Source organism: Bos indicus x Bos taurus, chromosome 25, assembly GCF_003369695.1.
Source record: "Bos indicus x Bos taurus breed Angus x Brahman F1 hybrid chromosome 25, Bos_hybrid_MaternalHap_v2.0, whole genome shotgun sequence".
In the NCBI taxonomy this organism is placed as follows: Eukaryota; Metazoa; Chordata; class Mammalia; order Artiodactyla; family Bovidae; genus Bos; species Bos indicus x Bos taurus.
Genome location: NC_040100.1, coordinates 16,815,467 through 16,828,845, shown reverse-complemented (window position 1 = coordinate 16,828,845; position 13,379 = coordinate 16,815,467). Strand labels below are relative to the sequence as shown.

The 13,379-nt window shown below is 45.9% G+C and overlaps 1 protein-coding gene across 2 annotated transcripts in view; it reads right to left on the bottom strand.

The window, feature by feature from the left end:
* Positions 1 to 12,991, bottom strand: part of XPO6 (exportin 6) — a 107,029-nt gene extending 94,038 nt beyond the window's left edge. The window contains exon 1 of one of the 2 annotated variants that reach the window (XM_027528165.1): positions 12,431 to 12,991. In XM_027528165.1, coding sequence (XP_027383966.1) covers positions 12,431 to 12,433 — 3 coding nt within the window. In that variant the 5' untranslated portion in view covers positions 12,434 to 12,991. The remainder of the gene's footprint in view (positions 1 to 12,430) is intronic. The other variant, XM_027528164.1, reaches the window with a different exon arrangement.
* Positions 12,992 to 13,379: the final 388 nt, after the last annotated feature.

The window sequence follows — 13,379 nt, the reverse complement described above, 5'->3', positions numbered from 1 at the left end:
ACCAACAAAGATCCGTCTAGTCAAGGCTATGGTTTTTCCATGTATGCATGTGAGAGTTGGACTATAAAGAAAGCTGAGCACTGAAAAACTGATGGTTTTGAACTGTAGTGTTGAAGAAGACTCTTGAGAGTCCCTTGGACTGCAAGGAGATCAAACCAATCCATCCTAAAGGGAATTCAGTCCTGAATATTCATTGGAAGGACTGCTGTTAAAGCTGAAACTCCAATACTTTGGCCACCTGATGCGAAGAGCTGACTCATTTGAAAAGACCCTGATGCTGGGAAAGATTGAAGGCAGGAAGAGAAGGGGACAACAGAGGATGAGATGGTTGGATGGCATCACCAACTCAATAGCCATGAGTTTGAGTAAACTCCGGGAGTTGGTGATGGACAGGGAGGCCTGGCGTGCTGCAATCCATGGGGTCGCCGAGTCAGACACGACTGAGCGACTGAAGTGGACTGAACTGAACCTTCAATGGTAGGAAACAATGGAGAAATATCCAAAGAATTCTAAAAAAAAAAAAAGTATGACCCATGAATATTATACCCAGCCAAGCTGTCATTTATGGATAAAGACAACAGACACTTTCAAAATGAGTAATTCAGGGAACAGAGCAACCATAAACTCTTTTGGGAAAAAAATTATATTATATATGTATATACACACTATATATCAGCTCATCAATGTTAAATAGATTAAAAGGTTCAAGAAAACACTCAATCCCAGATGGTGGAACAATGTCTACAAGATCTATGGGAAAGAGTGCAGTTCAAGAATTTTATACCCAGCCAAGATGTCCTTCACATATAAAGGCAAGAGACATTCTTAAATCACCAAATAAGGCACTATTTCTTAAGAGTGACAATAAACTCCAGCTTACAGGGAAATGAATCAAAAATTTCAGACATGGAAAGACCATAGTTAAAAGAACTAGTAGGGGGACATTTGGATTCTTTAAAATATGAAACTAAAACTAAACACTGAGGGCATTATGGTTATAGAACAGACTATAAATGCTCTAAAGACACTGACAAAGTAAAATAACAAGAGTAAAGAGGGAAAAGTGGAAAGACTACACATCTTCTTTTCCTATTATGAAGTTCACTGATGCTGCCTAGAACTGAAACATGGATATATTAAAAATAATGCCATCTCTGTAATGGTTTCCATTACATAGAAATGTTTTCCACTTCCTTAACCTTTTTTCCTTAACCTACTGAAATTTATCAAGAGCTAATAATTATTGAAGCAAAGATATGTTTGAAATTAACAAATCATTTTTCAGTTTCATTTGTTTCTTTTTCTGCTATTAAACTGAAATGAAATGGAGAGACCTCAAGAGGACTGTGCTCAGAGGGGGAAAAAAAAAATCAATACCAAAAGGTTACAGCCTGCAGATTACATTCGCACAACTCTCAAAATGACAAAACTACAGAGATGGAGAACAGATAGTATACTAGTTGCCAGGAGACAGGAGGAATGCTACAAAGGGTATTAGGGGGAAAAAAGTATTAGGAATGAGTCAGACCTTCAGTGGTGATGGAACAGCTCTGTACCTTGACTGCTGTAGTTACATGAATCAATACATGGAATAAATTGCACAGAACCACACACATACACGTAAATGCAGGTTACAAATGGTGAAAAGGGAAATAAGTCTGTAGTCTAGTCAATAACTGACATGTACCAATGTCAATTTCCTGGTTTTGATATTGCACACAGCTATGTAAAATGTCACCATTGGGGGGATCTGGGTGAAGGGTACAATGGAAAGCCTTGTACTCATTTTGCAACTTCCTGAGAGTATATACATATTGCAAAAAATGTACTTTTTTAAATGCAAATGATAGTAAAATGATTTTTATTTTAAAACAAGCATGACCCCAAAAATCAGCATGATCACTTTTTTAATGAAAGTACTTATTTTAGGCATCTATTTTCCTTATCTTATAGACAAATAGAAACATATATGGACTATTAATCATAGTTCAGGGTACGAGGATCTAAAGGATTTCTCTTTTTGCCATGTTCTTTATACCTTTTGATACTGCCTGATTTTGAATGAGCATACATAATTTTTATAAAAATTACCCAGTTGTTACTCTAAAAAAAAAAAAAAACTTATCCCAAGTCTGATTATTAGCCAATTTAAAAACCAATGAGGGCTTCCCAGGCGGTGGAGCTACTGGTAAAGAAGCCACCTGCCAATGCAAGAGACATAAGAAACACAGGTTTGATCCCTGAATCGGGAAGATCCCCTGGAGGAGGGCATGGCAACCCACACCAGTATTCTTGCCTACACATCCTCACAAGGCACAGAGAAAGAAAAACCAATGATTCCCCTCTACCTCAACTGCATTTAACTCATAAAATACCTTTACCTTTCCAGGGAGTCTGAGACCAAAGATCTTTTTTCATGATAACCTTCATACAAAAGAGCAGCAGACTGCTCTGATGTAAGTGAACCACTGCGTATGCTACGCCTAACTGAACTGAAACACGTACAGAAGTCAGAGCACCTTCCTCTATGTTGCTCTGTAACGTGCTCCAGCTACCACGTTACCCTCAGGAGTCACATGTTCTCTATTCTGTCACATCAGAGAATAAGCAGAAATAGCTTTTCTCTCATTTGTTATCAGCAAACTTTTACCATATTGCCCTTTCTATTATAAGAGGTAAATTATACAAGTTTTAAGGTTATTATCACTATATGTACTTCCCTGGTGGCTCAGATGGCAAAGCATCTGTTTACAATGCAGAAGACCCAGGTTCGATCCCTGGGTCGGGAAGATCCCCTGGAGAAGGAAATGGCAATCCACTCCAGTACTATTGCCTGGAAAATCCCATAAGCTCTTATGAAATGTATGATTTGCAAATGTTTTCTCCCATCCCACTGGTTACCTTTCCAATCTGTCCGAGTACACGAGGGCCCTAAACAAAGCTAGCACGGAGTGTAATTGTGAAACACACAGACCTTTTTCTCCCGCTAACCCCCAGCTTCCTTCCCTTCCCATCAGCCTCTCTCACCGCCTTCATTTCTCTCTGCCTTGTGGGTTTCCTCAGCCACTATCCACAGCCCTCACCTCACGCCACCCCCACTCCCACTTGTCCCCCAGCAGTTCTCCTAGGAGCAATCAGTTTCAGGGGCCTCCCAGGAAGTGTACCACCTACACAGCATTTGTTCTGACAACTCCTTTTGCTCACCTGCTCCTCACCTCTACCTGCTCGAAAAATTACCTGAGCTTGCTGGCTGCATGGCTTTTGTAAAAATTATACTCATACTCTATTTCAATCTTACTACGCTCTTTGAATGCTGCTACTATCAACTACTAACCTCAAGGGCCTACACTGACCTTCTGGGATTTGCTGTTTTTTACACCTCTTTTTTTTCTTTTGTTTTGTGGGTGGAGTGGCTCCATCACACAGCTTGTGGGATCTCAGCTCCCCAGCCAGGGGTTGAACCCGAGCCTGCAGCAGCAGCAAAAGCAGAGTCCTAATCACTGGACCGCCAGGCAAGGCCCATCACACCTGACTTCTTCAATTACCTAAATATCTGCTGAATGCTTACTGGGCACTGGAAATGTAAAGAGTGAGACTCATTCTGCTATGGGACCATAAAGAGAAGGAATCAATCCTCCCCACCCCCAGGCTTAGAGGGGAAGGAATGGAGAAAAAGCCAGGGAAAGGATGGAGGAAGTTCCCATTTTGCTCTTCAAACTTCTGAATTATCTGACACTTACTACAAGAATAGTCTTGTAATTCTTATATAATAAAAACAAATCAAAATAATATAAGTAAAAAAAAAACTATAATCAAAGATGATAAATGTTAAACTAGCGGCTGGAAAGCCTCAAGGGGGTCATGGTCATGGTAGGTAAGGTCTCAAACAGAAGAAAAGGATGATCAAGCAGAGGGAATAGCACTGAACAAAGGCAGAGACGTATCAAAGTGTACTCGGTGTTCTGGGAATGACAACTGGCTTGCAGAGGCTATAGAACAAGACATAATTTGAGAAGTCTTTAAAAGATATTCCGAACAAACCACTACAAGCATTTAATAAATCATCTTCATCCTTACTGAGAGGACTAAGAGTAAGAGAAATTGTGAAAATCCAGGGCCGATGTGCTTTCCACTACTCTGTCGTGATAAAAACTTGGTCTTCGACAACACTGCAGACCCTCCGCTCAGAACACTTTGGGGTCAAGTGACATGACCACATCTGAGGTCCGTGAGATAGCTCTGGCAGGAACATGGAAAGAAGATGGATTGGTGGAGGAAGAATCTGGAAGCTGTGAAGACACCAACTACGAAAGCAAGAGATGACAGTAGCCTCACCAAGGCAGAGGGAATGGAGGGTAAGGCTGAGGTCAGACATAAGTTAGCTACAGAATCAACAGGTCCATAAGTGGGGGACTGAAGGCAAAGAGAAATTTAAAGATGACTCAGCTTTATCACTGGAGTGTCCGGTGAACAAGATCACGAAGAGAGTTAGGGTATAGGGGAGGAGGTGCTAACCTAAATGGAAGACGATGGGTTTCGTTAAGACACATTTAATTTGATGTCTACAGGGCACTCCAATGGATATCCAAGGCAAGAGAATGTGACTGAGTTCTCACTGGTTCACAGCTCATAGCTGGAGTCATAAGAAAGAAGATCAAGGGAGACTGAAACAAGAGTTATATCATGGAAGCCAATGGAACCGAGAAAAAGTGTTTCAGGGCAGGGGGTGGGGAAGGGCGGGTGGGAGGCCGGAAGGGACCAGTGGTTGCCAACAGCCAAAAGAGGGCATAAGGACTGAAAAGAGGCTATTTATGTATTCACTGGACTACACCAACTGAGAATCTGTGGATTTAGGTATACTCAGGGGCTCCGGGAACCAACCCCCATAGATGCCAAGGGATGACTGTATACTGGATTCAGCACACAGTGGTGGCTGGTGGTCTTGAAAAGTAGTGACGACAAATCAGTCTGCAACAGGCTGCAGAACAAACCACCGGTGGAGACAAAAAGGGAGGAGGAAAAAGCAGCAATAAGTAACAGCTACACATTCAAGAATTCCGTCCCTCTTCACCCCAGCCTGTGCAGTTACACCTCCCTTGCACAGGACACTTCCGCTGACAACCCAACCACCTACAACTGTCACAATCCTTGTCCTGTCCAAAGACAATTACCTTCACCTCGACACAGCAGTGACTCTGTATCTACAGACAGAGCCAAATCCCTTATTTTATCAGCACATGGCCTATCTCCTGTCATCTTCCTATCAGTTCACCTGTCATCTCTTTCATCCCAACCAAATCCAATCACCAATCAATTAAAATTTCCCACCATTCCCAATCGCCAGTTTAGAGGCTTCCAAAATCAGCTTGAGCGCCTCCCTTTTCTTCGTCCCTTGCATCTGGAGTCCATCTGTTATAAGTGATGACTCTCTTGGTCAAGTCTTCCTCTCCACTCCTAACTCCAAATCCAAAGACAAGCGTTTGTCATATCCACATAGATGTTCTATCTGGTTTCCTACACCAATCTAACCTACACACAGCAGATGAATCAATGTTCCTTCAAGATAAAAATTAACCAAAAAACAAAGCCAAACTCCCTAGGATAGGGCTGGAGCCCCTCCATTACCCAGCTTTTAACTGCTTTTATAAGCTTTCTAACTGCTTCTTCACAAAAATCACCACCACTGCCAAACTAGTCTATTAGAGACGCTATCGTAACACTACATGTTCAGTTACACCCTTCTCTTCTCAAGTGCCCCCTCTCTGCAAGTTCTATTCACTCTCCTTCTCTAAAAACCTTGAACACACAAGACTGCCACCGCATTCCTAACTACAACATAACTGTCTAGGATTTCCCTCATAGCTCAGTCGGTAAAGAATCTGCCTGCAATGCAGGAGACCCAGATTTGATTCCTGGGTCAGGAAGAGCCCCTGGAGAAGGAAATGGCACCCTTCTTCAGTATTCTTGCCTGGAGAATCCCATGGACAGAAGAGCCTGGCAGGCTACAGTCCATAGGGTCACAGAGTCGGACACGACTTAGCGAATAAACCACCACCACCACTACAGGAGGAATTGTTCTATACTCCTGGGATACATCAGTGAACAGAGCAAAGCTATAGGAAGTTAGTATTTTGGCAGAAAGAGGTAACAAAAACAGACCTCATAAATAAGATTAAGTTTGTAAAATGTTTAAAAGTGTGTATGCTACAAAAAGAAGTGGGATGAGAGTTCTGAGATGGGATCACAGTTTTCAGTAAGGACTGGCCTCACTGGGAAGATTACTCCTGAGAAGACTTGAAGAAGTTCACACTGCTCCTGTAGCTGTCTAGGGGAAAGAACAGCCCAAGGAGAGACAACAGATGGGGGCAGGCACACATCTGGAGCTTCTCAAGGACAGCAAGGAGGCCAGGGCAGCTGAACAGAATGAGCCAAGCAGGGAAGAGCAGGAGAGGGGTTCAGAAAATAATCACAGCCAGAACATGGAGGGCACAGCAGGCCACGGAGGCGCACCATGGCCTTCCCTCTAAGTGAGCTGAGAAGCCAAGGAAACAGAACAAAGATATCAGGTGCCTTCGATTTTTCAAAGGACCACTGAGGCTACTGTGTTAATATAGTCTATAAAGGCGCAAGGTCAGAAGCTAAGAGAACAGTTAGGAGACAACTGCAATAATGCAGGCAAGAGATGCTCAAGGCCTAAACTAGACAGACAGCAGTAGAGGGAACAAGAAGTGAAAATCCTGGCTACAATTCAAAGGTAGAAAACAATCAGCCTTCCTGATACAGACCAGATGTGGGACAGAAGAGAAATAAAGGTCAAGGATGACTCCAAGTTTTTGGCACAAGCAATTAAACGGATGGAACTACCCCCAACTGAGACAGAGAAGCCCTGTGGGTGGAAAGGAATTAAGGCAAAGATCGGGAGTGGAGTTTTAGACAGGTTACATTTGCCATGCCTGACAAACGAGCTTGCATGTCAAGTATGCAGCTGTGTATGTGAGAAAGGCAGCTGGGGAGACAGGTCCAGCCTGGGAGCTCACTGGACCTGAGGCTTAGAGCACTCCACCTGTTCAAAGACCGTGGGATGAGGAAGAAATATCCAGTAAGATGGGGGGAACCAAAAGCACATTTTAGCGTCCTGGAGGCCAGGTGAAGACAGACTTAACAGAGAAGAGAGTATCCAACGTGTCCAATGCTACTGACAGACTGAGGAAGAGGAGGACTAACCTCTATGCTCAACAACTGTGGGGCGGGGCCTTGGCAAGCGAGCTTAAGAGAGAATGGAAGGAAGGTGTGGAATTAGAGACCACTCTTTCCTGGAGTCCTGCCGCAGAGGAATGAGGAAATGGAGCAGCAGCTGGCCAGGAAGGTAGCAGTAAAGGTATTCACGATGAGAAAAAATAGCATGTTTGTGTACTGCGTCCATATGGGCAGCATGTTTGTGTACTGTGTCCATACCGGCACACAGAGCCCCTACTAAGCCCATGCACCACAACTACTGAGCCCTACAAAGTCCTGAGCACTCAACAAATGTCAATTCCTTCCTTCACTTCCACCCTTATTTTCTATTATTTTTATTGATCTATATCTAATCTTTGTAACTGTCTGCAAATTTTCAACTAGAGGGCTCTTTTTTTCCTTGTCCAACTCTTCTGAATCCTTCACGACTCAAATATTTCTCCTGGGAACTCTTCCCTGGCCACTCTGCCCCACTAACCTCCCTCAGGTGTGCTACCAATGAATTCGTCTACTATGTGTTAGTCAATCAGTCATGTCCAACTCTTTGCAACCCCATGGACTGTAGGCAAGAATATTGGAGCGAGTTGCCATTCCCTTCTCCAGGGCATCTTACCTACCCAGCGATCGAACCTGGGTCTCCTGCGTTACAGGCAGATTCTCTACCATCTTAGCCACCAGGAAAGCCCTATTCTTCTACTATGCTAAACCTTATCACACAGCCTCTCGTAATTACCAGAATATATGTCCCATTTCCTCACTAAACTGACTCCCAGGGGTCAGGGGCAATATAACCCTTCCTGGGGTAAAAGTGTAGCAGTTGAGAGCACTGACTCTTGAACCAGACTGCCAGGCTCTGAATGCCAATTCTAACAATTGGTTGTAGTGTGAGCTTGAGAAGCTGCCTAACCATTCTGGGCCTTGAATGTTCTCATCTATAAAGTGGGAAATAAAAATAGTCTCTGCCTCCTGGCATTGTTTGAAAGGCTCAGATAGTTAAGTATCTGCCTGCAATGCAGGAGACCTGAGTTTGATCCCTGGGTCAGAAGATCACTGGGGAAGGGAATGGCTACTCTAGTATTCTAGGCTTCCCTACTGGCTCAGATGGGAAAGAATCCACCTACAATGTGGGAGACCTGGGTTCAATCCCTGGGTTGGGAAGATCCCCTGGAGAAGGGAATGGCTACCCACTCCAGTATTCTGGCCTGGAGAATTCCATGGACCTCCAGAGAAGCCTGGCAGGCTGCAGTCCATGGGGTCACAAAGAGTTGGACATGATTGAGCGACTTTCACTTTCTTTCAAAGAGACTCTTTCATGATGATAATGTATCCACAGATCCTAGGATTTTAAGTTTGATGCAGGAAGTCAATAAACAGATGAATAAACTGAGGCACTACAAAGCTCTGGCCTGTTGTACAGAATAACTTCTCGACACCACGTTAATAATGTTTTGGGGGTCTGTTTAGCAGGTCATTTTATCATTTGAACCATACATCGCCTCATTTTTTCAAAAACTGTTCAAGTCTTTCCTGGATAGTTAACCTGTCTCCCAGAAAACCTCTGTGCCAAGACTGCCACAGAGAACCTGAGTACCGCTGAACCTTGCCCTGTGGTCTCCCTCCACCACCACAGCTTCTTCACGCCTCCAGTCCTGCAGTGCACAACGCAATACAGTTGCCGAACTAATGGAAGGCACACCAAGTGAGGAGCCAAATTTAAGGTCTGATTTTCCCTCCATTACAGGGACTGTTCACAGAAGAGGACATTCAAAAATGAGAAGGCTTAGTAACCAAAGCAATCTTCCAGGCAACTAAAAAAAAAAAAAAAAAAACCCACTAATTTAAGCAAGGGTTCAATTTTGCACAAAATTTCCATAATAAGCAAATCTGACATTAAGTAAGAACTTTTCAGAGAAGTGGTGGGAACCTCTGAGATGTTACATCACTTGAGAACTCATGAGAATTCAACCCAAAATGATTTCATCAAAGGTAGTTACAATCTCACTGTTCTAGGTATTCCTTGCTGAACCTACAAATCTTTCACTAATTCTAAATTTGCAGGTCAAAACTCATCTTCCTAGAGGGAGACTTTAAAGGAAATTCCTATGGTCCCTTGCCCACATCACCATCTCAGAACCAAATAAAATATAGTTGGATGACATTCCCAACCATCTTCCATGTGAGGCAGCATCTGTACCTCAAGGAGCAGAGACTTTGGAGAAGGGCAGCCTGGGACCAAATGCCAGCTCCACCTCTTGTTACACAGGAATCCTACACCAGGTATACTCACCTCCTCCTCTAGTAGTAATGGCAATATGGTAACCAACCTAGCAGGGCTGGTGTGCATAACTGATACTGAATGACTGAAAAGAAACAAATAAATGAAACATAGGTAGCTCAGTGTAGATACTTAACCAATGGTAGTTCTATCATATTACATCATTTTCATCTTATTAGGGAACTGAAATTTAGAAAGAAGGTATTACAAAGGCCCCAACTTATTTGCCAACGCTTTCAAGGCTTTTCAAAGCAAAAATGTCAAGTCACTACGAAATGGAAAAAGAGTTTCTGGAACAAATAAAGAACTGTGATCCCTCCCCTCAAATGAGACACAAACCAGGCAACAGCTTCCTTGCAGTCGGGGTCAAGGCCTGCCCCAGCCACACCCCTGAACCTGGGATACCTAAGGAGACAAACCCCTGGGGTCAGTGCTGCAAAGAGGACACGATTTGACAGTCCTATTGGCCTCACATCCGCTGTGGTCACCCACTGTGTGCTAAAATAAGTGAGGGGAAGGTTACAAAAAACTTGACTCAAAAGTTATCTCAGAAAAAAATGGTAAATGGTGATCATGAAGTCAACTACTTTACAATTAATTGCTCAAAGGTGGTTATTTTCATAACGCTCTCCTGACTGCCAATTAAAATGAAACCTGAATACAAGGGTGCTCGGCCAGCTAAGTCGATACACAGTAAAATTCTGCCCAAATGTTCTAAGGCAATGTTGTCAGCTACCTGAGAGAAGGTACCTGTCTGTCTTGTTTATCTGACATTTGCTAGAGCCTCGCATATGATGGCCACTTAAATTCATTAAAAGATGTGTACACCCGTGTTCATATCAGCATTTTTCACAATAGCCAAAAGGTGGAAGACACCCAAGTGTCCATCAACAGATGAACGGATAAACAAAATGTGGGCAGCACACACAATGGAATATTATTCAGTCATAAAAAGGAAGGACATCCTGACAGATGCTACAACACAGATGAACCTTGCAGACATTACGCTAAGTGAAATGAGCCTGTCACAGAAAAACAAAAACCACACGACTCCACTTATATGCAGGCTTATACAGTAGTTAAATTCAGAGAGACAAGTAGAAGCGTGGTCACTAGGGGACAGAGAAGAAGGGACTGGGAGTTTCTGTTTAATGGGTATAGTTTCAGTTTTACAAGATGAAAATAATTTTGGGGATGGACACAATATGAGTGTACTTAATGTGACTGAACTTTACCCTTAAGGATGGTTAAAATGGGGCTTCCCTGGTGGCTCAGTGGTAAAGAATCCACCTGCCAATACAGGAGACACGGGTTCCACCCCTGGTCCGGGAAGACCCCACATGCTACAGAGCAACTAAGCCCATGCATGTAAGATAAAGGGGGAAAAAAAATGGTTAAAATGGTGCATTTCATGTTACCTATATTTTACCACCATTTTTTTTTAATTCATTGAAAGAATCAATGAAGGCCCACTGAATACTACTATCATCATTCATTCAGTGTTACACCTCATACTTTTGTTCATTAGAGAATTCCTGTCTCCACATTCTACAGCTGAGGACATTGGGACTCAAAAAGCTTAACTGATCTGCCACTATCCATCCTACCTACGCATGGTACAGGCAACACCATACAGTGCTGCCTGGCATTAATGGTGCATTTTATCTGACTGGTTATAAGCACCATGAAGACAAGGGCTACAGCTTAGGTCTCCTCTCTCTGCCCCAGACCTAACACATCACCTACAGGACACTCCAACGTTCAGAACACCACGCTGGCCTGAAGAGCTATTATCACAGACAATGTCACGGCCTCCTTTTCTCTACTAAACCCCTAACGTGACAGAGATAAAATGGGCAACCTATAACTGGAGGTGCTCAAACACAGACTTGACGTCTCAAGCATCTTCCGTGGGCCTACTATGTACCAAGAGCCAGAGAAGATAAAAATTCTGACAATTTCACCTTTGAGGGAACTGAGTCCACCACAATGGACTACTACGGCTCAGAAATAATCACTCCAACAAGACAAATGCTAAAAAACAGATGTGCACAAATCTCAGGAAGTACTGAGAGTGCCTTTGGGCCTGGAAAATATGGAATGTTATCCTCAGAAGAGGTGGCTTCTGAACCAGATCTGGAAAGATGAAGCGATCTCCAGGCACTCCAGGGCAAAGGTCAGAGCATGTAGTAGACAGGCAGGCAGGGTGAGTGTCAACAGAGTACAGTTCCTGACTTTGCAATGATCTAGGTAAGTGACCTTTGCAAACCACAAACCCTCTCAGCTGCCCTGTATATAAGCTTATACCAAGATGGCAACCCACTCCAGTATTCTTGCCTGGAGAATCTCATGGATAGAGGAACCTGACCGGCTGCAGTCCATGGAGTCGAAAAAAGTCGGACACGACTGAGCCGGCTAAAACAAGATCCACTCCAACTCTGTCAAGTGTGTTCTACTAGGAGCTCTGAAATCAAACTAGGTTCAAACCTTGCCACTGTCACTTAAAGAGTGACCCTGAGCTGGATATTTAGTTGCTCTGTGCCTCAGTCTCCCCACTTCAGAACACAAGGCTGGTGTACTAATTAAATAACACATGTCAATCACTTAGCACAGAATTGTTAGCTACTGTCGTGATGAGCTACAATGTACGAGAGGCAAACAACAGATTCAAGGGTTGTGTCTGCGTCCAGGTCCCTCCCAGTCCTGAACCATCCCTGGGGCGGGAGGCGGGGTGGAGGGGGGGTTTGGGGGGGGATGGGAGCTCAGAGCCCGGCTGCAAACCCTGCACGCATGTGTCACTGCCGTACTCGGCACGCGCCTCTCCCCGCCCCAGGGAGAAGCGATGGCTCAGCAGTCCCGGGCCCGCTCCCACCGCTCAGACTTGGCACCCGGGAAGGAAGGGGCTCCGACCCCACTTACCATGCTGGCCGGGGGAGGGGGCGGCTCAGGTGAGCTGGCTCTCGGGCTTCGGACACGTCCGGCTTGCACAGTTCAGGTCATGGTCCCGGCAGGCTCGGGAAGTCCCCCGCCCATGCAAAGACAACCGCTTCCCCACCCCTGAGCCTCGCGGGGACCCTCTAAAAAGAGCGCGGCCCCCCGGCCCGCCTCATCGGGGACCCCCGGAACAATTCATCCAGACCCACCCGCCCCTCCCCAAAGAAACTGAAAAAAGCAGGAAATGGGGCTCGGAGGGCTGACGAGGAGGGCAGCGGCTCGGGGCCCCCCGCCCGGGCCCGACCCCCGAGGGGAGGCTCCGGGCCCAGGCAGGGTCTCCCCGGCCCCCGCGTTCAGAAGCGGCGGTGGGCCCGGCCCGGAGGCTGAAGGGGCGGAGGCTGAAAGGGCCTGGGCGGCGCAGTCCGAGCGGTCGACTCAGGGGAAAGGCCCGGGAGCCCACGCTATCCTTGCCGCCTCAGCCCACACAGCCGCTGCCGCCGCCCCCCGGAGCATCCCTGCGCGCGCCCGCCCCGGAGCTGCCTGCTCGCGCTGCGCGGCCGCCCCCGACCAACAGCCCCAACGCGCCGGAAGTGGCGAGCGCTCGGCGCGGCCCCACTGCGCGGCCGCCGGGCTGCGGCGCTGGAACCGGACCAATCCGGAATCGAGCGGGCGGGGGCTGGGGGGCGCGGGGCGGGGCCGCACCTGACGGCTCCCTCTGGCCCCGCCCCCTCCCGGCCCCGCCCCACGCCCGCCGCCCTCCGCCGGTCCACGCGGGCAAGCGGCCATGTTGGTAAAGGGAACTGGCCCTGCCATCTTGGTAAAGGGGCGGTTTCTCTTTCATTTCCTGAGCTCATTCATTCCACCCATCTTCAAGGAGCACCTTCTATTTGCCCAGCACCCGGCTAGAAGTCGGTGGCACGCAGCCTCTTCCCTT